The sequence below is a fragment of the Lucilia sericata genome, unplaced genomic scaffold (assembly GCF_015586225.1).
Source record: "Lucilia sericata isolate MDLA Ls3-8-SP2 unplaced genomic scaffold, ASM1558622v1 Contig000395F_arrow, whole genome shotgun sequence".
Taxonomy (NCBI): domain Eukaryota; kingdom Metazoa; phylum Arthropoda; class Insecta; order Diptera; family Calliphoridae; genus Lucilia; species Lucilia sericata.
In genome coordinates, this window is record NW_023994413.1 from 194,211 (window position 1) to 221,681 (window position 27,471).

Below are 27,471 nucleotides of genomic sequence, written 5' to 3' on the forward strand. Positions count from 1 at the left end.
TATGAAGTAAACATGATGTTCTAATTTGATTTTTCATCAAAATATATCATCGTCCTTCAAAAAGAGAAAAAACAAGTGAGAGTGTTATATTCGGCTGTGCCGAATCTCATATACCCACCATCAAACCATATGCCTTGAAAAGAATGCTCCCCTATAAACATCAGAGTGATATTACTCATCAAATTAACTGAAGAGAACCGTTTTTAATAAAAAATTTTTAGACCAATTTTGCTTCATACAAAGTATCTTTACATCGAATATCACTTCCCGACACGTTCCGCATAACTGTTCACGTATTTTTAAGTCAGCAAAGATCGTTAAAGTAATTTTCTTATGGACCGATCCTCAATACATTTGGTAGAGGGGTTTTAACTAGTATAAAAAATATGTGTGTCGAATTTCATCGCTTTTCTGTATTCTGTAATTTTAAGCTAGTAATGATCGTTTAAGTAATTTTTTGAAGGGCACCTTATATGGGGAGTAGGATCAATTATGGACTGATCCACATAAAGTTTGATAGAGAGATTTTGGTTTCATTGAAACTTATGTGTGTCGAATTTAATCACTATACTCGTATTTTTAAGCTAGTAATGAGCGTTAAAGTCATATTTTGAAGGGGAAAGGAGATTTTGGATTATATGAAACTTATGTGTGTTAAATTGTATCACTATACTCGTATTTTTAAGCCAGTAATGAGCGTTAAAGTAATTTTCTGAAGGGGACTTATATGGGGGGTCAATTATGGACCGATCTACATAAAATTTGGTAGAGAAGTTTTGGATCATAAGCCATTTTTAAGCCAGTAATGAGCGTTAAACAAATTTTCTGAAGGGGCCTTATATGGGGGGCAGGGTCAATTATGGACCGATCCTCATAAAATTTGGTAGGGAGATTTTGGATCATTTGAAACTTATTTGTGTCGAATTTCATCGCTATACTCGTACTTTTGAAACAGATATGCCCATTAAAGCTGTTTTTCGGGGGACTACTTGTATATTGCCCATTTTCAATACCAAACAAACCTTACCTATAGAGAATATTTATGGAAAATTTAAAAATTTCTAAAAAAAAATTTTATTCTTTAATATCTATTTAGATATTCAATGTTATTTTTTCTGAGAAAGTTTTGAACGACATTTTTTACATCTTTTGATCCTGACAAAATAAAATAATAATAATACAAAATATTTTAGCAGAAGTATTTATATATTTTTTTGAATGTGCTCCTTTGAAATTTGGAAGTCCTTTTACAAGGAAACAGGACCACGAAATAAAGAACAGTGAACGCAGATTTACTTCATTTAATCTTTAGTTTCAGATTTATATCATCTGGTTGGTGTCTAATTTTTAGTGTCGAACGGTGTATAATGTAATTTCGTAATTTTTAATTTTCTATTAAATTTCCACTCGCATTCGCTTTTGCATTCGCATTAAATCAAATTTATTATTTGCTTTCGCTAAACTGGTATTCGCAACTACCCTAGTATATATCTATTAAAGTTTAATACATAAGTCATTATGTTATCAATAATACCAAATACTTGTATAAAAACTATAAACTTAATCTCCAGAAAGTTCCTAAACTTATACTCCTTTTGATATTTTTAATGCTTTTTTATGATTTGCAAGGAAATTTCGCTTATGGTGAGTCTAATTTTATTCCATAGAATCTAAAATAAACTGGTGATAAGTTTTAACCCAATCGGACAATGAATTTGATTAATTATCACTGAATTGGATAAAATTTACAATTTTTTTCCGTTTTGAAAAACGTAAAAAATTTGCATATTCTACGAAATTTTATCTTTAAAATGATATATAAAACACTCAGCCACAAACATGTGAAATTTCATTGCGATATATCCAATAATTCCAGAGATACCGAATTATATCCAAAAATAAAAGCTTCAGTTGATATCGGTTGATGTATGTGCATTAGGGTTGCCCCGTTCGTATATAGTGAAAATAAGGTGTCCGTTTCTCAAAATGTTTGTAAAGGTTCTTTTGAGATTTTTATGATTTTTTTCATATATCTTCCAAAGGAATGATATTGAATTTTGGTATCATAAGAAAGTACTCTAATACCAATTTAACAGAATCGATATCGAGAATTACAATAATTATAAATATGGGCAATTTCGCCCAACTGAAAAAATCGATTTGGAAGAAATTCGCACCAAAGTTAGTATTATTTGCCAAGAACTGCTGGTGTTAGAGGGGGTGAAAGTTGGACATTTTGGTTATACAGAATTTTTTCAAATGAGTGTATCTTTTCACCTATTGGTCCTAGCAAAAATTGCCAAAGGAGTTTAGATTAGATAGATATTTACAAAGTTGTTTTTTTTTATTTTTTTTTAGTTTTAGTTTTTATTTTTTTATTGTAAAAATATGTAATACACAACTTGTGTTTGAAAAATTAAAAAATATGCTAAATATGCCATAAAAATGTTAAAAATATGCAAAATATATGCAATTTAAAGCAAAATATGCATATTATGCATTTATAACAAAATATGCAAAAATATGCAACAACAAATCGATGCCGTTTTGTTGCAAATTCTTTGATTCGAAAAGAAAACTACTTAAAAGTTATTTTGAGTTACTGACTACAAACATGCTTTTGCATACAAATTATTGCCCTGCTTATTGTCAATAAATCGTTTAAAAATCAACATATTAAGATTTATACAACGAATGAATTCTTTGTTATTACAAATTAGTCACTCTTCATAATTGACCAAGTATGGGAAGTATAAAATTCGGAACACAAAACTATAGAACTCTTTAAGAATTGAACAAGTTTCATTGGTTTGCTGAGAAAAAAGAAACTATATTCTTTTGTAAACGCTTTTTTAGTGCTTTCGAATATCGACTGTCTATTATTCGGGTGTTGGTCTCTAGGTTCCTATTACAGTCGTACTGACTTCAAAATAATTTGAATAAAGAAAAAATCTCTTACACTGGGGTTTTCTATTGGATTTCACTAAGAACTTCATACATATATATTTTTTATATTTATTTAAATTTGACTGACAATGAATGGTAGTAGAGTTCGTCGTACAAGCTGAAAATGTTTTATAGGTAATGATAGTTATCTTGTTGCTGCAGTCATAAGGAGAATAATACATGCAACAACAATAGCAGTAACAAAAATATGTAAAAAAGTAATAAAAAAAACAAGGAATAATAAAAAACACTGAATTTATAACAAAACAATGCCTAGAATCTATGCATTGTTCCTTAGTACTCCAAGGGTATGCTCATCTAGAGATGTGGTGCATGGTTGGATGGCAAATATGTTGGCGGTGGTAGTGTGGTAAAAAGTGTTATTGTTTGGTGTTTGTCTTGGTTGTTATGATTTTGTTGTTGTGTCTGTATAAGCGTTGGTGTTGCCAATGCCATTGCCACTGATTGTTACTAGAACTGCAGATGCGTCGTTATTTACGTGTTGTTTTCTTTTGTCTGTTTGGCCGGCTGTTTCTTTCTGTCTCTCTGCACGTATGAGTGTCTGTCTGTCGGTATGTTCATGATTATTGTTTGCTGCTTAAACTGTAACTTTTGAATTCAGGCGTTTGAATTTCAGGGATTATTTCTTATTTTTTCTCTCAAAATTTTTTCCACTTTAATTTCCATTTAAAGTTTTTTTTGCATTTGGCATGGTATTGAATTGGTACGGTTGGCTTTCGCGGTGTATTCGTAGTTGTGGTTGCTTAATTCGATGCAATCAGGCGGTATGGAAATTGCTTTACTTTTTATTTTTTTTAAATTGTTTTTTTGTAATATGCAATACAAATACGCCTACATGGAGGACTACCTTCACAACTATATACTGCTCTCAGGATTCTTATAGTAGATCAAGATGAAGTAAAGAAGCAATCCTGGTATTACAAAAATAATACATATTACAAAGCCAATTCTCTTTATATTTTGAGAAAAAATAACTTTACTGATTTTATTACTTTTTCACAATACTACCGTTAACGATTTTGCGAAAACAACAATTAAATTTATGAAAATTGTTAAATGTTAACTTCAGCAATAAAACTTTCTCGAAATACATAAAGTACATTATCTGACCAAGTAATACACAGTAAAAATTGTATAAATAGAACCAGTATTTCTGGTTTCCGACACTGCTGAGATTTGGATTCTCCTCCGGTTTTTTTTTTACCCAACAGTGTTACAGATTTAACTGTATTATCAAAATGATCGTGACTAAAATTCTTTTTTGTCCGCGTTTTTTTCTTTCTAGTTCATACTATTATTTGGGTGTTCAAGTATTTTGTACTTAAATGACTGTTGTTATACTCTCAGCGGGCCTTGATGCTTATAACATATACATATGTTTATAAACATACCAGCATACATGCCTTCGAAAAACCCAGCAAACTAAATGTAATGACTATTAATATAGAATTATTTATATAGTTTAACACAACATTACCAAATACTTTACATAATAGTAACCCTGGAAATTAAAAATCTGTTATAACTTTTGACACTGCTGATGATAGTGAAAACCCGATTGCACCAAATCTCCACAAATCATTGCATACAATTGCTCAATTCTCACACAATTAAACTGTTTTTAAATTTATAAAGTTTATTCTAAAATTAATAACGCTTAAAAATTAAATTAAAAAAGTTATGTAATCACGCCGAAAGAATAAAAATCCAATGGAACTTTTTTACTATGATACATTATTTTGGACTTTCTTATATCACAATTAGTAATCTCGATATCTTGAAACTTATTTTTATTTGTTTATATATTTTTATTTGTTTAAAATATTTCACAATAAATGTTATTCGGAAGTTTTATTTATTTACTCAAAAACTACACTGAAAATACAATATTTACAATAGTTCATGTTTTTACTAAAACTTTATTGAACGTAAAAATTTGCAAAAAATAATTTTTCTAATTCTTTAAAAGAATATTTTTTATTTCATGAAACACCAAAACAAACTTACTTTTTTTATTCATATTATAGAAATTTAGAACCAATGTTCTCATCATTGGTGTTTAAAACGCATAGAATACTTCTCACTAAGGAGACCTACCCGGTTTTCTTCGACCGGTTTTTGCTACGGAATAATTCGGTTTTTTTGCTGCAGTCGAATAATTCGGTTTATTGTGAAAATGCATTTTTTAATATGCATAAATATTTATAAATTTTATAGACGGCCACCGATTTTCTGAAGGTAGTCTATTGGAATTTAGGTTTATATTGATCCTCATAACATTTAGTTTACGACTTAAATTCATTTATTGCTTATTTATGACTATTAAGTGAGATTCTAATATTTATAAGACTAATATAAACATTAAAACAATTTTCTGAAATGGGCCTTATATGGGCATTGGGCCAAATGTGGTCCGATTTAAAAAAAAAAACTTTACAGAATTATTTGTAGATCCATAAAACATACTTCTGACTAATTTTATAACGATTGCTGCATAATCGGGGCGCTTACGAGTATTTAAACGGGGCTATATGGCTAAAAGCAACTAATCATCATCTTTCTTGGACCATAATAGTGCTATATACCAAATTTTTCCCAGATATCTTTAAGCTTTTGATCTGTAATTTAACATTAATCAACTCTGGAAGTGGTTTTGAGCCTATTGGAGTCCTTTAAGCTTAGTTAAGTACTATTCTTATTTGGTGAGTCAGGTTTTTACTAACATTACCTGACTCACATAATATAAATTTTAATGGTTTAGGGTATACAATTCAATATAATTCCTGATTTTTCCAGTTGACGATAAACAGTAATCTTTCTATATTCGTGTAAAAGTGAAAAAATGTACATTTACATGTATTTATTTGATAGATTTACTGCATTTTATCTGCATTTAAACCGACAAAACTATTTTTTCAAAAAGTAAAAAAAATCGAATATCCCGAAACCCGATTTTTGAAAATAGTTAAAGAATCGAATTTTCTAGGATTGTTTCTATTAATTATTATAATTTTTTAATGAAAATTGCCTTTCATTGGTATTTAATTTCATCCTGGATATAACTTTTTAACCGTCTTGTCTATACCCGAGCAAAATTACGTGCATCAATACCCAACATACCCGGGTATGTCATACAATTTATATGGCTATTTCATCTTTTTATATATTTCTAGTGGATAATTCAGATAATTATTAAAACTAATTTAATAAAACTTCTGTATATATAAATTAAATAGTTTGTGATCATAAACCATTCAATTTTAGCAATTTTTTTAAAGTTTTCTTATTGCTTTCCTGTTCACAAAAATGTAAAATACAACAAGTAAGAGTGTTATATTCGGCTGTGCCGAATCTCATAAACCATATGCCGTAAAAGGGTGATATTTGGAATATGGCTTAAGTCAATTATGGACCGAGCTCTTTTGAAATAACAAAATATTAATTTTTAAAAAACAAATATTTTATTTCAATTCTTAAACCGTGAGCGTCAATTATGAATCGATACTCATAAAATTTTGTACATACATAGATTATATATATTTTAAATAAAGAACACTCGTATTTTATTAACCAAAACTCTTTCCTGAAGGGAACCTTTTGTGAATTACCGACACATTCCGCATAAAATTCGGAGCGAATTTCATAACCGTATTTCATAACTCATATTTTTATGCCAGTAATGATCGTTTAAGTAATTTTCTGAAGGGGACCTTATATGGGCGGAAGGGTAAATTATGGACAGATCCTCCCTAAATTTGGTGGAGAGATTTTGGCACGCATTAAACTTATGTGCGTCAATTTTCGTCACATTCATATTTTTAAGCCAGTAATGAGCATTGTAGTTATTTTCAGAGCCGATCCAAAAAAATTGGTACGGAGGTTTTGGATCGTAAGAAACTTACGTATGTAGCATTTCATCGCTTTACTCGTATTTTTAAGACAGTAATGAGCGTTTAAGCTATTTCCTGAAGTGGACCTAATAGGGGGAGTAGGGCCTATTATGGACCTAACCACATAAAAGTTATTAAAAAGATTTTGGCTCGCGAGGATCTTAATTGAGTAAAATTTTATTGCTATATTTGTATTTTTTAGCCAGTAATGAGCGTTAAAGTAATTTTCTAAAGGGGACCTATATGGGGGTAGGGTCAATTATGGACCGATCCTCAAAAAATTTGGTAGAAAGATTTTTGCTCACATGAAGCTTATTTATGTCGAATTTCATCGCTATACTTGCATTTTGGGGCCAGTAATGAGTTTTAAAGTCATTTTCAGAAGGGGACCTTATATTGGGGGTAGGGTCATTTATGGGCCGATCCTAAAAAAATTGGTTAAAAGGTTTTGGTTCGTAAGAAACTTACTTATACTGAATTTCATCGCTATACTCGAATTTTTAGGGGACATTATATGGGGGGTACGGTCATTTATAAGCCGATCCTCAAAAAATTTGATAGAAAAATTTCGGCTCATATGAAACTTACTTATGTCGAATTTCATCGCTATGCTTGTACTTCTAAAGCAGTTATGCCCGTTAAAGCTGTTTTTAGGAGGTACACTTGTATGGGGGCTATCCGAAAAAGTGGACCGATATTGCCCATTTTCAATACCAAACAAACCTTAACAATAGAGAATATTTATGCAAAATTTCAACTGTCTAGCTCCTCTCGTGTGGTCCCTATCGTGATTTCAACAGACAGACGGACGGACATGGCTAGATCGTCTTAGAATTTAATAAGGACCCGGAATATATATACTTTTATGGGTCTATGACTAATATTTCGATGTGTTACAAACGGAATGACAAAATCAATATACCCCCCATCTTTTTTGATGGTGGGTATAAAAAACTTAAAGAAAAACGCCTTCATAACATTATGCAGAATTTGACTTTGTAAAATTTTGACTTCAAGAAGCTATTACTCTGTGACCGGGAAAGATAATTGAACAAATCTTTTTATATTTTATTTATTAAGGTTTATTTATTAAGGATTAGCATTAAAGAAATTGTTTTTGCTTTCGTAATTAGGGAACTTTTTTGCAAAAAAAGATAGCTAAGTCATGGTCAAAAATTAAAATTATTAAATTTAAACTTAAATATTTTTGTTTATATGAGAATAAAATTATTATGATCAGCATAATTTTACTTTACTAAGTCATATACAACAAAAAAATTTTTTTCATGAAAATCGGCCCATATTTGTTAATGTTACAGGGTCCACAAATAATAAAACATAAAATTTGTAATGGAACTTAGTTTTTGTCCGACAACTGACATATAATTTGTATACATACCGGGGTATGTTGGGTATTGATACACGAGGTAAAAATAGAAAATCGGTCATAAATCGGTTTAATATATATACATATATATATATCTAACTAATTTTTGGAAAATGTATAGAAAACATTACTCTGAAAGCATAGTCCAAATTTCAAGCCGATACGATATATAGATCTCGAGATATATCACTTCAAAAATGAAAAACATACCCGGGTATGTGGGTATTGACATAACGGTTAAAATTAGTCTATTATTATGCACAATTCAAATTACATATTTTTCTAAAATGATAAAGAATACCAATAAAACAGGGAAATACAAATTTTTATAATAACCACTATTTTTAGTACTGCCAATACCAAAAACGATGGTACCAAAATATTTTTAAATTATAATTTTTACGAGAGATATATCAAAACAAATATATATCCTTTTTAACAGCCTATTATTTTGCACAGCACTGTATATAAAAAACTTATAACATTTAGCATTCTTTATACTTAAAATGAATTCGCGCCTGTTCTTGTGCTAGGTTTTGTGTTCGCTGGGTACATGAAGGATACATCATATATAAACATTTGCATGTGTCCCTATGAATGTTTGTACTTGTTTATCCATACGTACATACATACATCATAAGCCAAAACGTTGTTATCAACTTAGTGTGTGATCACTAAAACTGAATTAAAACAATTCAATACCACTACATGATCGCAGAATAACAAACCAATACACTACAGAACAATACAGACACCAACGCCACCACCACAAATAATCTGTTGCAATTATACCTTTGGTATTATTTTCTTTTTTTCGTTGTAGCATATTAAATATTTGTAGTAATTTAGCTTGCAGCTATAAATGCAAGCAAGCATTTTTGAATACTTGCAATGTACTGACTGGCTGTATCATGAAGACAAAGCAATCTTCTTTAATCACTAATACATAACATTTTGCAAAATATGCAATCATAATTGAGAAAATATTTCGGATCGTACTGGCAAAAATCTTTAAAAACATATCACTACAATAATCCAATAGAGGAAAATATTGAACAGAAACAAAGTTAAATATTAATTGCCCATACAAATTAAAACGTTGTTGAATACACTTGAAAACCTATAGTTGTTTATAGTAACATTTTAACGATTAGCCACAGGGTTTTTGTATGGCATGAAGTTTTACACATAACTACCTATACCTACTCTTCTTTCAGTTAAGTATTTTATTTACACATTCCAATAGGTTTTCTCAAAAATTTGTATAAGATTTAATTAAATAATAAACTATAAATACAACACCTCTTAATTTCCGCTTTTTTAGACTTTAGAATCAGGCTTCATTATATTCGGGAAAAAAGTTTTATAAAACAATTTCCCAAAAATTTGTTTTGTTTATATGGATGTTTTAAATCCGGTTTTTGAAAAAATCGAAAAATTCTCTGAAAAACCGGTTTCGAACACGTATTGAATAGACCTTATAAGAATATTTATAAAAATTTATAGAATATTCCGTTCATTAAAAACCGGCACGTCGAATAGTTTAAAAATATGAATTTTTCGAAACCAATCAATTTCCAAAGAAGAAAAAAGTATGTTTCCGGTTTTTAAATACTCTACACTGCAACAAGCACTGCAAATAAAACCTTTTCTTAAATGGATTTGCTCATATACATTTTCTATAAATATAGTTGAAAAACTTCGTTTATGAAATAAAGTTTCTTCACATACTTAATATTGTTCACTACGTCGCAACTAACTAATATAATCATTAAGTAATTTTTAATAATTTATTGACTACTAAGTATTATTTTCGCTCATTGGAATAATTAAAAAATATTTCTTTTTAGACTTTCAAAATAAAATGTTCTTCGATCAGAATGATGAAATTGAAAATAATACAAATTTAGATACCATGGAAAACTCAACGACAGCGATTCCTTTAGCTCATTCGCAACAAAATAGTGCCAAGATATCATCAACCATTACGGAAGAAGCAGCCAATGTCGAACCTAGTAATATACCAGCCATGATTTACAAATGTAATAATTGTGATTTCTTTGGACAATTAAAACATGAAGTTGAAGCACACATCGAGGCAACCCATCCTAATGGAGATAGCAGTGAAGTTATAAGTATACCAACCAATCCAGTAGCAATTCAGGCTTTTCAAGCTGCTATGGCTGCGGCTACATTGGCGGCCGTGAGTCGTGCTTCAAAAACATCCAACAGTCCCTCGCCGACACCGAATTTAGCACAGACAAAAATCGTAAATGCGGTTGCACAAGACAGTGAAGATGACTTAGGTCCTGTGGCTATTAAACGGGAACGTCTTGATATATCTGATCAAGAAATTTTACCAGAGGGGTCAGCTTCAGTATTGAATGAACTAAGTACCTCTATGGAAGTCGATGAGCAACATGAGACTCCTGCTCAAGTTAAACCGAATAAAAGTGTACAGTGTCCTTTGTGTCAAGATTACTTCACAGAAAAACATGCTTTGGAAATACACTTGATGACTGTACATAGCGTTAACAGAGACGGCTTATCTCGTCTTTTGCTACTGGTGGATACAAGTTTGTGGCAAACTGAAGAAACTTCCCTCCAAAATTGTCCACAGCCAGTTGCGCTCGAAACTGCTTCATCGACATCTTCCTCTACCAAAGCTGTAAGTGACACAACCTTGCCAGGAACTAAGCCGCCACTAACCGGTTATGAATTGTTGTTGTGCCAACAGTGCGGTTCCAGTTTTAAGCACGAGCAACAATTATTACAGCACGCACAAAAAATGCAACATTACACTATGCAAAAGGGTGAATATCTCTGTTTAGCATTCAATTCAGTACGAAATCCTTGTAAAATGCACTATCCAACACTAACTGCAATGTTCAATCACTATAATGACTCCCATATGAGATTGGTAATATCTGAACGTCATGTTTATAAGTATCGCTGTAAGCAGTGTTCCTTAGCGTTTAAAACCCAGGAGAAATTGACCACTCATACTCTTTACCATACAATGCGTGATGCTACAAAATGCGCCATGTGCCAACGCAACTTCCGTAGCACTCAGGCTCTACAAAAACACATGGAGCAGGCTCATAGTCAATCAACAACCGGAAACAATTTAGAATGCGCCAGTCCACGAACAGTTTCGCCCTGTGGAAGTGAAATGGAAAGACCCGGTCCAGAAACTAGTCGCACAACCAGCGCAAGTGATAAGTTTGAGAACGAATCAAATAGATCTATTACACCAGGACCAGAGATATGTCCGCCAACCCAATCTCCCGGTTCCACTCAGAATGAACCACAAAACTCACCGTCACCATCAACACAACAGCAACAAATGTCCACCATAACAGCTTTAATAAACCAACAACAACAGCAAAATGCTTCGCCTTCTGAGCTGTTGCACCATATGCAAATGCAACATCAACAATTTCAAAACCTCCCGGCTTTACATAACCTCCAACAGATGCAACAGCAATTACCCCAATTTGCTGCTGCCGTCGCTGCATCTGGCATGCCAATAAATCCTGTCGAAATGCTGAATCTCATGCAATTTCATCATCTTATCTCATTGAATTTTATGAACTTGGCACCTCCTTTAATATTTGGCGGTAATGCAGCTGCAGCTTCATCCGTCACCGCTTCAAACACTACTATTCCAACAAATATGCCAAACAGCAATGTTTCACAGCCTCCCTCTCATGTTGCCCTAACAACAGACCTTACAACGTCCTCATCAACATCTAACGTAACACCATCATCCGTACCAGCTCTACCAAATGTCGACGTAAGTGCTCAAATTTTGCAGCAGCAACAACAACAGATTTCTCCCAGTTCATCAAATTCACAGGTAGGAAAATTTTATCTACATATATACATGTTTATATGTATATAAGTTTTATTTGGGTACTTAAAAATTCATCAAAAATAAAAAAATCTCACGATTAATAAATTTAAGTAAATAATTTTCTTATCTTATTTTACAGCTGCTTAATAATCAAAAACGTGCACGTACCCGCATTACAGACGATCAGCTAAAAATTCTGCGCGCTCATTTCGATATAAACAATTCCCCCAGTGAAGAGAGTATTTTGGAAATGTCTCAAAAAGCCAATTTGCCCATGAAGGTATTTAATATTTTTTCTTTCATCTTTATATTATGCATTTAATCCACAGTTTAGAAAAATATTCAAAATGTAACACCTGTTTGCACTAAAATTTCGATTACAATGAAGATGCATATTTAGTGTGTAATATTAAGAATTATTTATTATGTTCTGGATAATTAAAGATCTTTGGAAATTATATTCAAAATCCGTTAATGAAGTGCAAAAATTCAAAAAAAATTTCAGTTGGCTATTTTTCGAAACATACATTTACAACATTTACACCACATTTTCTTAAATGTATTTTATAGGTTGTTAAGCATTGGTTTCGTAATACATTATTTAAGGAACGTCAACGCAATAAGGACTCACCTTATAACTTTAACAATCCACCTTCAACTACATTAAATTTGGAAGAATATGAGCGTACTGGTCAAGCAAAAGTAATGCCTCTCACAGACCAAGTCCAGCAACAACAACTACAGATACCATCTCGTCCCTCATCTGCTCATTCCATTAGTAACAATAGTGAATATTCCAATCAACAACAGCAGCAACAGCAGCAGTTGGAACACAAACAAAGAGAAGAGGCGGAGACATTGCGTTCCCAGGCCTCAAGTGTGGCAAGTTCAACATTCCCTTTAGATGTACAAATAAAGACAGAACCATGTGAAGATTTGACTACGCCGACTTCTAACTCCTTAGAAAATCCTGCATCTACGGCTATGACAACATTTCTAAAGCAACAACAACAGCAACAAAAGCTACGTTTTTCTAACCTAGAGCAACAAGAACACGATTTAATGATGATGTCCGAACAGCATTTGTCTTCAGCTGCAGTAGCTGCACAACAGCAACAACACGCTGCGGTCGTAGCTGCCGCCTCATTTTACAATAGCTACGAGACCAAATCTGAGAGTGAGAGTTCTGACATGCATTCGCGCCCACACACACCGAACAGTAATACAACGTCGAATTTATATGCCAGCATGAACGACTTGTTAAGTCAACAATTGGAAAATATGCCACTCAATCAGATGGGTCCGCCAAAAAAGTTTCAACTAAATCCAAACTCTAATCCATGCAGTAACATAAGCAGCACTACAAGCGAACGTTCGACAATTCACAATCAAGCCGGGATTGGTGGCACCAGTAGTGCCAGCGGTGTTATTGGTGGTGCCAGCACAGGTGGCAGCATTACAGTCAGCAGTAAATTATTTGAGAAGCACTCGCCATCAGCTCAATATGATACCAATTCTAACTCCTCAAATTCATCGACAACCTCAAGTGGTAAAAGAGCAAATCGCACTCGTTTCACTGATTATCAAATTAAAGTGTTGCAAGAGTTCTTTGAGAACAATTCCTATCCAAAAGATAGCGACTTGGAATACTTAAGCAAGTTATTATTGCTGTCGCCGCGTGTTATAGTAGTATGGTTTCAAGTAAGTACAATTTAAAGTATTCTTGTTATATACTAGTAATACATTCGGGTATACATATATTTTCAATTATTTACATAGACTACTATTATATAATTTTAAAATTTCCAATATAAAGGTCCTTAAATAACTCGTCGACATATTTAAAGTGCCGTAATTGTGAGTTATTTTTTGTTTCAAAAATAAATAACTCAGACTAAGTAAAAAGCTATAAAAATATTTGTTTTGATGCCATGTTTCAAAGCTTTCGGTGCCACGCTAGGCTAGTTGGTAGTGTGCTTTTTTATCAGTCTGGAGGCTGTGGGTTCGATTCCCATCAGAGACCCTGGTCTGCTTCACTACAACCAATCATCAGTCTTGGATTTAATACCCTTTACCGGATTGTCACTCCGTTTGCTATTCTTTCAATTTGCTTTTCTCTACTATAACTTCTTTCTAGCTTTAGGCAATTCTATCAAACAATAATAATATATGTATATCCACCAAAGGTGTTGCTATAATATCTAAATATTTCCTTACGATTTCAGAATGCCCGACAAAAGCAGCGTAAAATATATGAAAACCAGCCAAACAATTCATTGTATGAATCCGAAGAGAAAAAACAAAACATAAATTATGCTTGCAAAAAATGCAGTTTGGTATTTCAACGATATTATGAGCTGATACGACATCAAAAGAATCATTGCTTCAAGGAGGAGAATAACAAGAAATCAGCCAAAGCTCAAATAGCAGCGGCTCAAATTGCACAAAACCTGAGTTCAGAAGATTCCAACTCATCGATGGATATTAACAGTGCGGCTGCGGCAGCACTTTTGGCTCAACATCATCCAGTTGTTGGAGTGTCTGCAGCTACTGGTATGGGCAAAAATACCCCAACCGCCGGTGAATTCAGTCCAATACCAGGTAATGCCACTACGCCTCCTCGAGATCAAGGCAATAGCAATAACAGCGAGAATCAGAAGTTCGCTTGTGATAAATGCAAACTGACATTTACCCATTTCGATCATTTACGTGAACATCAACTGATGCATTTAGTGAATCCAAATTTACATCTGGCCGCTGAAAGTCATACAACAGCAAGTGCTGCCGCAGCCGTTGCTGCCTATGGTCCCTTTGGTAGCATTCTCCAAAGTCTTCAGCAAGCTGCTCATCTACAACAGGCGGCGGCCAATACATCAACTCCACAGCCAGTAGCTAAAAAGCGTAAATATTCAGAGACTTCCTCGAATGCAGACGATTTGTCTTCCCTAGGGGGTTTTTCTCTGACGGGAGCCGATTATGACAGCCATGCCAAAAAGTATAATTTTTTATATCAATATTTCCTCCAAAATGAAGGCAACTCGGAGTTGCGACAACAATTTCACAACCAAGATAGCGCTGAGTTAAACATGGAATTTCTCGCCAACTACTATCAGCAGACTGAGCTCAAGAAACGCAACAACTATGATTTCTTATTTCAATATTACATCAGGAATGAACAGCAAACAAATGCCAACTTTGAACTTGCCGATAACAACAAGCCCAACATAGAATTTTTATTACAATATTATCAACTTTGTGAATCGAAAAAGTTTTTTCAGTTAGAGGCCTCGCCCCAGCGAATACATGATGGACCGTTAATGCAGGGTGGTATCGATACTGTCCAACACAACACCAACGCCAGCAGCAGCAGCAGCAGCCGTCCTGCTTCGAATGGCAGCGATCGCAGCACCAGCAGCCCTGGCGGCAGTGGTATTAATGAGGAGAGTAATGGGGGTGGGGTGGTAAATAATATTGAAAACAATGAACACTCTCCTCTGCAGGTTACATACAATTCCGAACACAAAGCACGCTCGAATGGACAGCACTACAATAATAATAACAACGATTTGTTGGCAACAAATATCGAGCTAAACAATCACAACAATTTTTGCCAAAATACCAATAGAATTGAAGGTTTAAGTAGCAGAACCGATACATCCAAATTAGAAGAACAAATGGACCAATTAGATGGTTTGCAGGAAGTTAAAAATCAATCTAACTTAAATTCTGCTACTGTCACGAATGTACCAGACTCTCCGGCTCATATGCCATCAGAATCATCCACCTATTACCATAATTTGGAAGATTTTCTTGACGCCACCATGATAGAAAACCATAATCAAACACTTAACTTTACTTCAGATTCAAATAAGATATGCTCGGAAGTCACAAACACATCAACATCACAAAGTTGTGCCGTGACATCAATTCAACCGGAAGATGGGGTGGCTACCGCTTCCAATACGAATGAAAACGCCCAACACAAACAAGCAAATAAACGCTTACGCACTACAATTTTACCAGAACAACTGAATTTTTTGTACGAATGCTATCAAAATGAATCAAATCCAAGTCGCAAAATGTTGGAGGAAATTGCCAAGAAGGTCAATCTTAAAAAACGTGTTGTACAAGTAAGTCAATATTTGATAAACTGTAGGAAACAGTGATTGAATTAAAGTGAAAATTAATAATACAACTTTTTAAATTTGTATTTAATACCTTCACTGCACGCAATTCTAATCATTATTAAGTCTAAATGTATGTTAGAAATTTAATTTTCTCTTTAATTTCCAAACTGAGGTTTTGCTTAATGACTTGTCAGATTTGCAAGTTTTTGTACTCAAAGTGTCAATAATGTTCAAAAATTTTTTTTGCAAAAAAACTGTATATCAGACAAGCCAGTAAATTAAGTTATTTTGGGTTTCCTTTCATTAGTTACACACATATGTTTTTAATTATGTTTTTTTTTTTTTCTTTCTTTTATGTTTTTAGTAATTTGAGGCCGATGTTGAAAATCGTCTATTCTCATCTAAGCTGGATAAATTTCACATTTTTAATAATATTTATTTGTAGTTATAATTTTTATCTAATTTAAATTATTTTGTTTTTTAATTTTTTCTTTATTCTGTGTATTAACTTTTTCGAATACGTAATGTTGACAAACAAAACCATTCGTAAATTCACTCGAATCATTTTCTCTTATTTAAATTTTTAAGTTTTATAGAATTTCGTATTCATAATCGAATTCAAACTTTAAATTACAAATATGTTTTATAAACATTTGATTTAAAAAATTAATAACAATATGATTAAGACATTTAATATTTTGTTAAATTTAAAAACAATATTTCGAATTGGTTTTATACATATAATATAAAAAATGAATGTACATTCCTTTATAGTTAGTACCGCGTTGCCTTAATATTTTTTATTTATTTTTCTCATATATTTTTGATTTATATATAAGTGTTAGTCGTTAGAGTTGAAGTAAATGTGTAGTTAATGTTTCCATTTATAAAATGCATATTCAATAACTATATTTGAATGTCTTCGAATATTAGGTTTGGTTTCAGAATACCAGAGCCAAAGACAAAAAATCTAGAAATCAACAAAGGCAACATTTTTCAAATATATCGGATGACAATAGTAACAGTAGCAGTGTAACAAACAATAATCTCAAAGCCAATGTATCAGCGCTGACACCTTTGGCTGTAACAGGGGCGAGCAGTGAAGCATCTAATGACATAATAAGGGATTGCAATTTATGCCAAGTGACGCAAGTTAATATACAACAACATGCTTTTACAGTTGAACATATACGTAAAGTAAAAGAGCTTTTAGCTCAAACAACTGCAGCAGCTGCAGCTTCAATATTTCAAGAAGGCGTGGAAGATGTCAAAAGCTCGCTTAAAGATTACAGGAATCAGCAGACACTACCGCCTAATGGAGAGCAAAATCAACAAAATGTTCAACAGCAACAGCAGCTGGCTCTGATGATGATGGCTTTTCAAACACAAAACATGCCGAATTCGTTAATTGCATTTAACGTTATTGAAGACAATTCGGCAGAATGTGTCGCAACAGAAGAGTTAAGCGAAAATAGTTTATCCACAAAACTCATGCCTAAGAATCAAACGAAAACTAAAAGAAACCCCATTAAAAAGAAAAAGTTGACAATGAAAAAATCCAACCAAGCCGAAAACCTAGCAACTGATAATGAGCTATTTTTTAATTTAAATGCCAATACGGCAGTTACTGCTCATTTGAACGCTGCAACTGGCAGTAGTAGGCTAATAGTTGACAATTACAAAAATGCCAATATAAGTCTAGACTCAAACGAGGAAAACGATGGCAATAATAATAATAATCATGAAGATGTTGAAATTACTAAAGATGACGAACAAGTAGTAGAGGTAAAAAGTGGAAATGAATGCGGTGACATAACAAAATCTCAAATATATAATTACAATCACATCGCCGGTAAGTAGTCTATACGAAACATCAGAAAATTTGTCGTTGTGAACTGGGTTCTTTATTCAAGCTTTTTCCGTTATTTTTTATTTAAATTTTTATTTATTTTTTGGGGTAATTTTTAAATATTTAATAAAATTCATGAATTAGTTTATTCTTTTGGTTTTGTTTGTTATCAGAATTCTATTTAATATTTATAAATAATATGAGCAGTTAATATTTTTAAAAAATAATAAATAGAAAACAACTTTTTTATTAATTAAATAAAATGCATGCCACAGCGTCGAACGCATTACATACATTTTTCTATCTATATGTGTGTATTACACAATGAAAAGAAACAACTGTTTTAAAAGTATTCCATAATTTGTAAGATTTGTTTTTAGCTTTTCATATTGTTTTAAACTTATAGTATTTAACATATTATCAAATAAATTATTATTTTTAGTAGTAATTTGTCTTGAATAATTTACAAATATAAACACAAAATATTAATCTTTTATATGAATATAGAAAAAGACTAAATATGTTTTAAACATTGTTTTTGTGTTTACTACTTTATTATTATTTTTATTTTAATTAAAGTATAAAATATAGACATTTAAATATATATGTATTTACTTTATTAATCTCCACCACTTAAACAACACCTCGCATTAAAAATGTTAATTTCCAAATAATTATTTAAGTGTAGACATTAGTAAATGTAACAAAACTGAAACTATATATATATACATACATTATTATAAAATATAATTATACGTAAATTACATAAAATATTTTTATTTTTCATCAAAAATATAAAACTAAACTGAATTGTATGTGCTGCACACCAACTTCTTGAATAATTCTTCACAAACGCGCATATTGCTATAATATGTTTGAAAAAATTAAATATGTATATTATAATAACATAATTGCATTAACAAAATTTATTTAAACTCGTATTATTTCCGAGTAATTTTTTGGAGAAAATTGTTTAAAAATGTGAAAAAGACCTACGTGAAAAATTATATAAAAAGTATTTTGATCGACAAAAATTAACTTGTTGAGTTGTATAAATATCCATACATACATATAGTTTTTAATATATGTATTTAATAAAAATTTTAGTTTTTATGTTTTCTAATAAATGCTTCCATGATTTATTACAATACATTTTGATTTTTTTTATTTGTTTTATTTTTACTTTACAAGGTTGGCAACCGTTTCGAAACGGTTTCGAAACAAAATACCGATACCGGTAGCGGTATCGGTATTTTGACTTATTTCGGTATTAGTATTTTAGCGTTATCGGTATTTTGGCTTATTTTGGTATTGGTATTTTAGCGTTATCGGTATTTTGGCTTATTTCGGTATTGGTATTTTAGCGTTATCGGTATTTTGGCTTATTTTGGTATTGGTATTTTAGCGTTATCGGTATTTTGGCTTACTTCGGTATTGATATTTTAGCGTTATCGGTAGTGTACAAAAAAGATATTTTAGGGGTAATTTCCGTAATAAAAGTTAAATGAAAAGTAACAAATGAGTGTCCTATATTCGGCTGTGTCGAATCTCATATACGTACCATCAAATTTTATGCCGTAATAGAAATGCCCCCCATAAACATCAGGGTGATATTTGGAATATGGCTTAAGTCTATTATGGACCGAGCTCTTTTGAACTAACAAAATATTTTTGTTCAATTCTTAAACCGCGAGCGTAAGAGTAATTCTCTGAAGTGGGCCTTATATGATGGGTAGGGTCAATTATTGACCGATCCTCACAACATATTGTGGACCGATTTTGGTTTATATAAAACTTGTTTACATTGAATATCATCGCTGTACTCGCATTTTTATACCAGCTATTAGAATTAAAGTAATTTTCTGTAGGGAGCTTATATGGGGGGTTAGAGATAAGCGATCCAGTGATTTCTAAAGAACGTCGTTCTAAACCCGTTCACGGGTTTCATTTATAAAGCAAAACAATGTTAATATTTTTTTCGATTATTTTGATTAAAACCAATTTTTTACAATAACAACGTATTTTATTGGGTCTTATATTAAGAATATACATAAATATTACTGAACAAAATAAAATTGGTGAGATTAGAGCGAGAGGAGTTTACTATATGAAAAAATTTCGAATTGTATGCATACTATATTGTAATACGTATTTGGTTCAATAAAAATTAAATGAATTTTAGAAGGTAAGAACTCAAAAGAACTACTTTGCAAGTAAGTGTTAATTGATCATTTCAATCACAGTAGCTGCCAGTGAATTATCAATCACCGTGATAAAATCACAATCGTGAAAATATTGATCATCTCTATGGGGGTAGGGTGATTTACCGACACATTCCGCATCATATAAAGTATTCTTCAGAAATTTTGATGAAGATTTAGAAAATTACGAGTACCTATAGCAATGAAAATCGACATAAAAAAGTTTATACAAAACAAAATCTATGTACAAAGTTTTATGAGTATTGGTTCATAATTGACGCCCCTTCAGAAAATTACTCTTACGCTTACGGTTTAAAAATTGAACAAAAATATTTTGTTAGTTCAAAAGTGCTCGGTCCATAATAGACTTAAGCCATATTCCAAATATCAACCTGATGTTTATGGGGGGCATTATTTTTACGGCATACAATTTGATGGTGCGTATATGAGATTCGGCACAGCCGAATATAGGGCACTCATTTGTTACTTTTCATTTAAGTTTTATCACGGAAATTACCCCTAAAATATATTTTTTTGTACACTACCGATAATGCTAAAATATCAATACCGAAATAAGCCAAAATACCGATAACGCTAAAATACAATACCGATATAAGCCAAAATACCCATAACGCTAGAATACCAATACCGAAATAAGCCAAAATACCGATAACGCTAAAATACCAATACCGAAATAAGCCAAAATACCGATAACGCTAAAATACCAATACCGAAATATATGAAAATACCGATACCGCTAAATTATCACGGTTTCGAAACGGTTGCCAACCTTGAAAATTAATACTCGAAAGATGTTTTTGAGTACTCAATTATTTAATTTTGTTTGCAAGTTTAAGCGCCAATGCATTATCTTCTTATTTTTTATAAAACATGCATTGTTTTGGTAACAAACAGTGACGTTTTCTGTTGTTTAGTATGGCAACACTGCGAAGTTTAATCTTGTACTCAAATACATCAAAGGGGATTAACATCAGATTAAATTTATTTTTAGATTAACTAATCTGATTATTAATGCAAAACCATATAAGGGAAAACAAGATATAGTATAACTGATTCTGCGGCCCTTACTTTATTAATAGATTTTCATACATTCCAGTTAAAAATATTTCTGTAGCTGATAATTCTGTTATTTAACAATGTACTTGAACGAAATTAATAGATTAATTCTGGGCCGAATTATCGCATATGTGGTCGTATAAACTTTTGTATCAAATAAAAATTTCTATTTCGAAATTAGGCAGTTATATAATTTTCATAAAAAATTATGTTTGATTCATTCTAGCATACCGTTTCTAAAAATTTTTGTTGATAAATGTTTGGTGAGGTAGGTTAAAGGATAAAAAGATGATATGAAATTTCCATATCATGTGAAACGCCTTAGAGAGGCGCTTTAATGTCGTATCAGAAATATTTGAGACCTTTCATATGATACCTAAATGTCTTTTTAAAAAATATGGAAACTTCCAAAAATTACTTTTTTATCCATTGATCCTGCTCATCAAATATTTGAGAATCTCGTAATAAAAAATTTTAATTTTCGGCGAGAACATCATCAACATAGTGTTGCCAGATTAGGTTATTCAAAAGCAGCTAAATCGTTTTTTTTGATTATTTTAAGTTTTATGTTGTGTTAAACTTGAATTTAAGAACCGCAATTATTTGAAAAATTTTTTTAATATGTATTCGCATAAATTATTTTTTAGTGATGGAAGGCAAATAAGTTCAATATCAAATCGATATTGTAACAATGAAAAGAACGGATAATGATAATTGGATGAACATAAAACAAGATGAAGGTATGTATAAGGAAAAAACCATTTGAAATTAAATAAAATTAAATTCATACTTTAAACAACTAAATCGAAATAAAGAAAATTACATTCTTTACGAATTTTCAATGTTTTATTCACACATTCAACCGATTTTATCTTTTTGAACCCACCATCAAAAAGATGGGGGTTATATTGATTTTGTCATTCCGTTTATAATACATCAAAATATTGGTCACAGACCCACAAAAAAATATATATTCTGGGTCCTAATTAAATTCTAAGACGATTGAGCCATGTCCGTCTGCCTGTCTGTTGAAAGCACGATATAGGCCGAACGGAAAGAGCCTTTAATAAATATTCCTTATAGGTAAGATTTGTTTGGTATTAAAAATGGGCAATACCAGTCCATGTTTTCGCATAGTTCCCATACAAGTGGTCCCCGAAAAACAGCTTTCACCATCATAACTGCTTTAAAAGTAAGAGTATAGGGATGAAATTTGACATAAATAAGTTTCATATGATCCACAATCTCTCTACCAATTGACCTCATTAAGGTCGCCTTCAGAAAATTACTTTAACGCTCTTTACTGTTTTAAAAGTAAGAGTATAGCGATGAAATTCGACAGAAATAAGTTGTATACGAGTCAACATTACTCTACCAAATTTTATGAGGATCGGCTACAAAATGTTATTACGATCGGTCAATAATTTACCATATCCCCCATATAAGGTCCACTTTAGAAATTTACCTTAACGCTAATCAAATATGTTTCCTATGAACACATATCACTCTCATCCTAGACCCTTTTTAAGGTTCCCTTCAAGAAAGGATTTTACTTATTTAAAATACGAGTATAGCGATAAAATTCTACATAAACAAGTTCTGTACAAAACGAAACCTACATATTATGAGTATAAGGTCACCCCCATATTTATTAATTTTACGCTCATGACTGAATTAAAAATACGAGAATAGCGATGAAATTCGAAACAAATAAATGTTATACGAACCGATATCTATCTACCATATTTTAGGACAATCGGTCTATAATTGACCCTACCACCCATATATGTTAATGGTTTACAAATTATACAAAAATATTTTTTGTTTTTAAAAATTAATATGTATTTTGTTAATTCGTAAAGGTGGAAGGAAGTACACAATACGTGGTAACTTTCAATTTTTGCGCATCAGCAGCTGATCAGAGTTGTATTTTGTTTTGTGTAGAATAAGAATTAACTGAAATGAAATAAATTTCACCAACAATGAAAGCGAGAGATTAAAAAATAAACAAAAACTTAAAATTTTGATTTTTAAAACAAAAATAGCCTTAAACAAGTTAGAGTGCTATATTCGGCTATGCCGAATCTTAAATACCCTCCACCAGCAAGTTACTTTTTATTAAAACTCATTAAATTATATAATTTTTAGATAACTTGACAAAATGTTTGTTTCCGTATTGAGAATACTAACATTTATGCATATGACGAACTAATTTTGATTAGGTCCATTTTAAAAGATTGATTTATCTATACACAGAACATAATCATGTCGAATTTCATCCGGATATAATCATTTAATAACGAATTAAGTGATGTTAAGTGATTTTCAGAAGTTAACCTTTTATGGGAGTTAAGACAACTTATGGACCGATCTGGAAAAATGTCCGTAAAATGATTTATATATACAAAGTACACATTTATGTCGAATTTTATCCCGATAACTTTGATTATCAATGTGAATTTAAGTAATTTTCGGAAATGGTCCTTATATGGGAGTTGTGACCAATTAAGGACCGATAAGGAAAAAATTTCGTATAATGATTTATATAAAAAAAATCAAGTCGAATTTTACTCCAATAGATTAATGAAATATGTGCATTTAAGTGATTTTCGGAAGTGGACTTTATATTGCCTATCCGGTAATATATATGTACACGAAACATATTTGTGTCGAATTTTATCAAAATGTATTTATTTGATAATGAAATATGTGCGTTTAAGTGATTTTTTGAAGTGGACCTTATGTAGGAGCTATTTAAAAATATGGACCGATCCGGAAAGAATTTGGTAGAATTATTTATATGCTCACAAAACATATTCAAGTCGTACTTTATCCCGATAGCTTTATTATTCAAAGAAGTAGAGTGATTCATATAAAGACAAAACATATTTGTGTCGAATTTTATCAAGATAACTTTATTTGACAATGAAATATGTACGTTTAAGTGATTTTCGGAAGTGGGCCTTATATGGAAGCTATGACCAATAATGGACCGATCCGGGAAAAAAGTGGTAGAATGATTTATATGTACACAAAACATATTCGAGTCGAATTTTATCCCTATAGCTTTAGAATTCAATGAAATATATGCGTTAAAGTGATTTTCGGAAGTGGACCTTATATGGGAGCTATGACCAATTATGGACCCATCCGGAAAAAGTTTCGTAGAGTGATTCATATTTAGACAAAACATTTGTGTCGAATTTTATCAAGATAGCTTTATTTGACAATGAAATATGTGCTTTTAAGTGATTTTCGGAAGTGGGCCTTATATGGGAGCTATGACCAAAAGTGGACCGATCCGTAAAAAAATTGGTAGAATGATTTGTATGTATACAAAACATATTCAAGTTGAATTTTATCTCTATAGCTTGAGAATTCAATGAAATATATGCGTTTAAGTGATTTTCGGAAGTGGACCTTATATGAGAGCTATGACCAATTGTGGGCCTATACAGAAAAATTTTCATAGAGTGATTCATATTTAGACAAAACATATTTGTGTCGAATTTTATTATTTGACAATGAAATGTGTGCTTTTAAGTGAAGTGGGCCTTATATGGGAGCTATGACCAATAATGGACCGATCCGTAAAAAATTTTGTAGAATGATTTGTATGTACACAAAACATGTTTATCTCGAATTTTATCGCAATAGCTTTATTTGTCAATGAAATATGTGCGTTTATGTGATTTTCGGCAATGGACCTTATATGAGAGCTATGACCAATTGTGGACCGACTGAGATCTACGTTGGTAGTATGATATCCGTTCATATTATATTTGTATGTACAAAATTTCGTGTTGATACCGATATATTTGAGGGAGTTATCGAATTATCTTTTATAGTTTCGAATTATCTTTTGTAGTTTCTGAGAAAACGACTTAAGAATTACGAAAAAACCCGTAATTTTTTCGAGGTAGTCTGAAATTTGTACTCAGAACTTTTAACGTTGTGAACCGATTTTGATGAATTTCAATACCAAATTGCTTAGGATAACAGTGAATATTTTTGGTGAATTTGGTTGATTTCTTTTGCTTAGTTTTAACGTGGCAGACAGACGGACATAGCTAAATCGACTCAGAATTTGATAAGGACCCGGAATATATATACTTTGTTGGGTATCAGATGAATATTTCTTGGTGTTACACACGGAATGACAAACTTATATATACCCTCTATCACCACTGATGGTGGTGGAGGGTATAAACAATTAAAAGAAAGATCAAAATGACGCGAAAAGTGTGAAAAGCGTAAAACGCGTTGCCGCCTCGACAGGTGTTGTGTACTTCCACCCTAAGAGCACTTCCATAATTGACTTACGTCCTATTACAAAATTTCACCCTGATGTTTTTAGAGGAGCTCTCCTTTTAAGGCATATGATTTGATGGTGGGTATGTAAGATTCGGCATAGCCGAATTATTGTTTAAAAATGATTTAGGAATTTTGTTTAAAAATGATTTAGGAATTTTACGTTTCCTTTTCATTATGTTTACACCAAGGTTGGCAACCGTTATTGCTAAGCTAGTTTTACCTTTAAATTACCTTTTTAGCACTACTATCGTTACCGCTAAAATATCTTTTTAGCACTACTAACGTTACAGCTAAAATACCGATACCAAAATAAGCCAAAATGCCGATAACGCTAAGATAACAATACCAAAATAAGTCATAATACCGCACAGTGGTATAGAAAACATAGTCTTCAAATTGGTTAGTCCGATTGGTGGAGAGAGGAGGTGTTGTCGATTTTAAGTTCTGAACTTAGACCTCATGGGACTACCGTTGGAGCGGTCAGAGGTCCCCAAAGTAAGACACCTCGGGTATGTACAATTTTTAAAAGGATCCTATTTCTTCGTTTGTGGTCCAATTTGAAAAAATTATTGTATATGAAATTTACTCGATGAGTACTATAAAAAACTTCGTCGTAGCTATAAATCATCTCTTATAGGAGAAACATATTCGCATTTGAAAATTAAATTTTCAACTATTTTACTCACTCATTTTCATCAATTTTTTGTTCAACAACAACAAATGTATTTATAAATAAAAAATAATTATATAAAAATCGGGATTGAGTCAAAAGTTATATGCATTTAAATTTAAAAAACTTAATAGAATCGTTTTAAAAATTGTACATACCCGAGGTGTCTTACGGGACCTCGCTGCCCCGGTAGACCCATGAGGTCCAAGTTCAGAACATAAACTCGACAACACCTCCTCTCACTAAATATAAAATTTAATTTAAATCGGACTAACCATTTCTATACCACTGTGCACCAATAACCCTAAGATACCATTACATAATTAAATCAAAATATCGGTACCGCTAAAATACCGTTAACTAAATAAGTTGAAATACCGCTACCTTGTCACCGTTTCGAAACGATTGGCAACATTGGTTTATACCTACTAAGAATAAAAATATATGTATACAATTTTATTTATATCTATTTTTATTTAATTTTTTTTTTTTCTAGATTTCAGAAAATAAAAACAACATGTATTGTTACTGCATATTACCTACATAAATTGGAGAATCCTTTCTGACAAAGCGCTAACTGCTCAATTTTTTTCAAATTTTATTTCTTCGCGTTGAAAAATAGTTGAAGACACTGGTTTTAGAACTGGAAAATTTGAAAAGAAACCACAAAAGTTCCTATTTTTTAAAAAAGAAAAACGAAACAAAATACATTTAAATTTTAGTATTAAGTAATTAATATTTTAGATTTTAAAACTAATAGTAAAAAACTACTGGTTATAACTAAAAGCACGTAAGTGCATACATAAACAGATATATATATATATATATATATATATATATATATATATATATATATATATATATATATATATATATATATATATATATATATATATATATATATATATATATATATATAAATATATATTCTATATGAATATTTAATACTGGTACTAAGAAAAAAATTTTAATTATACATAAAAATTCACACAAACTCACACAGTATATATGCATATAAATTTAATATGAATTATATAGCATATGTAATCTATATATAGTCTTAAAAAACAAAAATAATTTCAAAGTAAAACGTGTTCCTAATATATTTTAAATATACATACATATGTCATGAT

The 27,471-nt window shown here is 31.4% G+C and overlaps 1 protein-coding gene across 5 annotated transcripts in view; it reads left to right on the forward strand.

Annotated features, from left to right (window-relative positions):
* The window catches only part of LOC119604451 (zinc finger protein 2), a 123,973-nt gene extending 97,013 nt beyond the window's left edge, over window positions 1–26,960 (forward strand). For 3 of the 5 annotated variants that reach the window (XM_037957070.1, XM_037957072.1, XM_037957071.1), the window contains 7 exons: window positions 10,095–12,103; window positions 12,240–12,380; window positions 12,671–13,801; window positions 14,326–16,230; window positions 17,161–18,079; window positions 22,002–22,094; window positions 26,835–26,960. In XM_037957070.1, the coding sequence (XP_037812998.1) occupies window positions 10,095–12,103; window positions 12,240–12,380; window positions 12,671–13,801; window positions 14,326–16,230; window positions 17,161–18,079; window positions 22,002–22,018 (6,122 nt within the window). In that variant the 3' untranslated portion in view covers window positions 22,019–22,094; window positions 26,835–26,960. Of the gene's footprint in view, window positions 1–10,094; window positions 12,104–12,239; window positions 12,381–12,670; window positions 13,802–14,325; window positions 16,231–16,591; window positions 19,206–22,001; window positions 22,095–26,834 lie in introns of those variants that run through there. The other 2 variants (XM_037957073.1, XM_037957074.1) reach the window with 2 other exon arrangements.
* The last annotated feature ends 511 nt before the right edge of the window (window positions 26,961–27,471 follow it).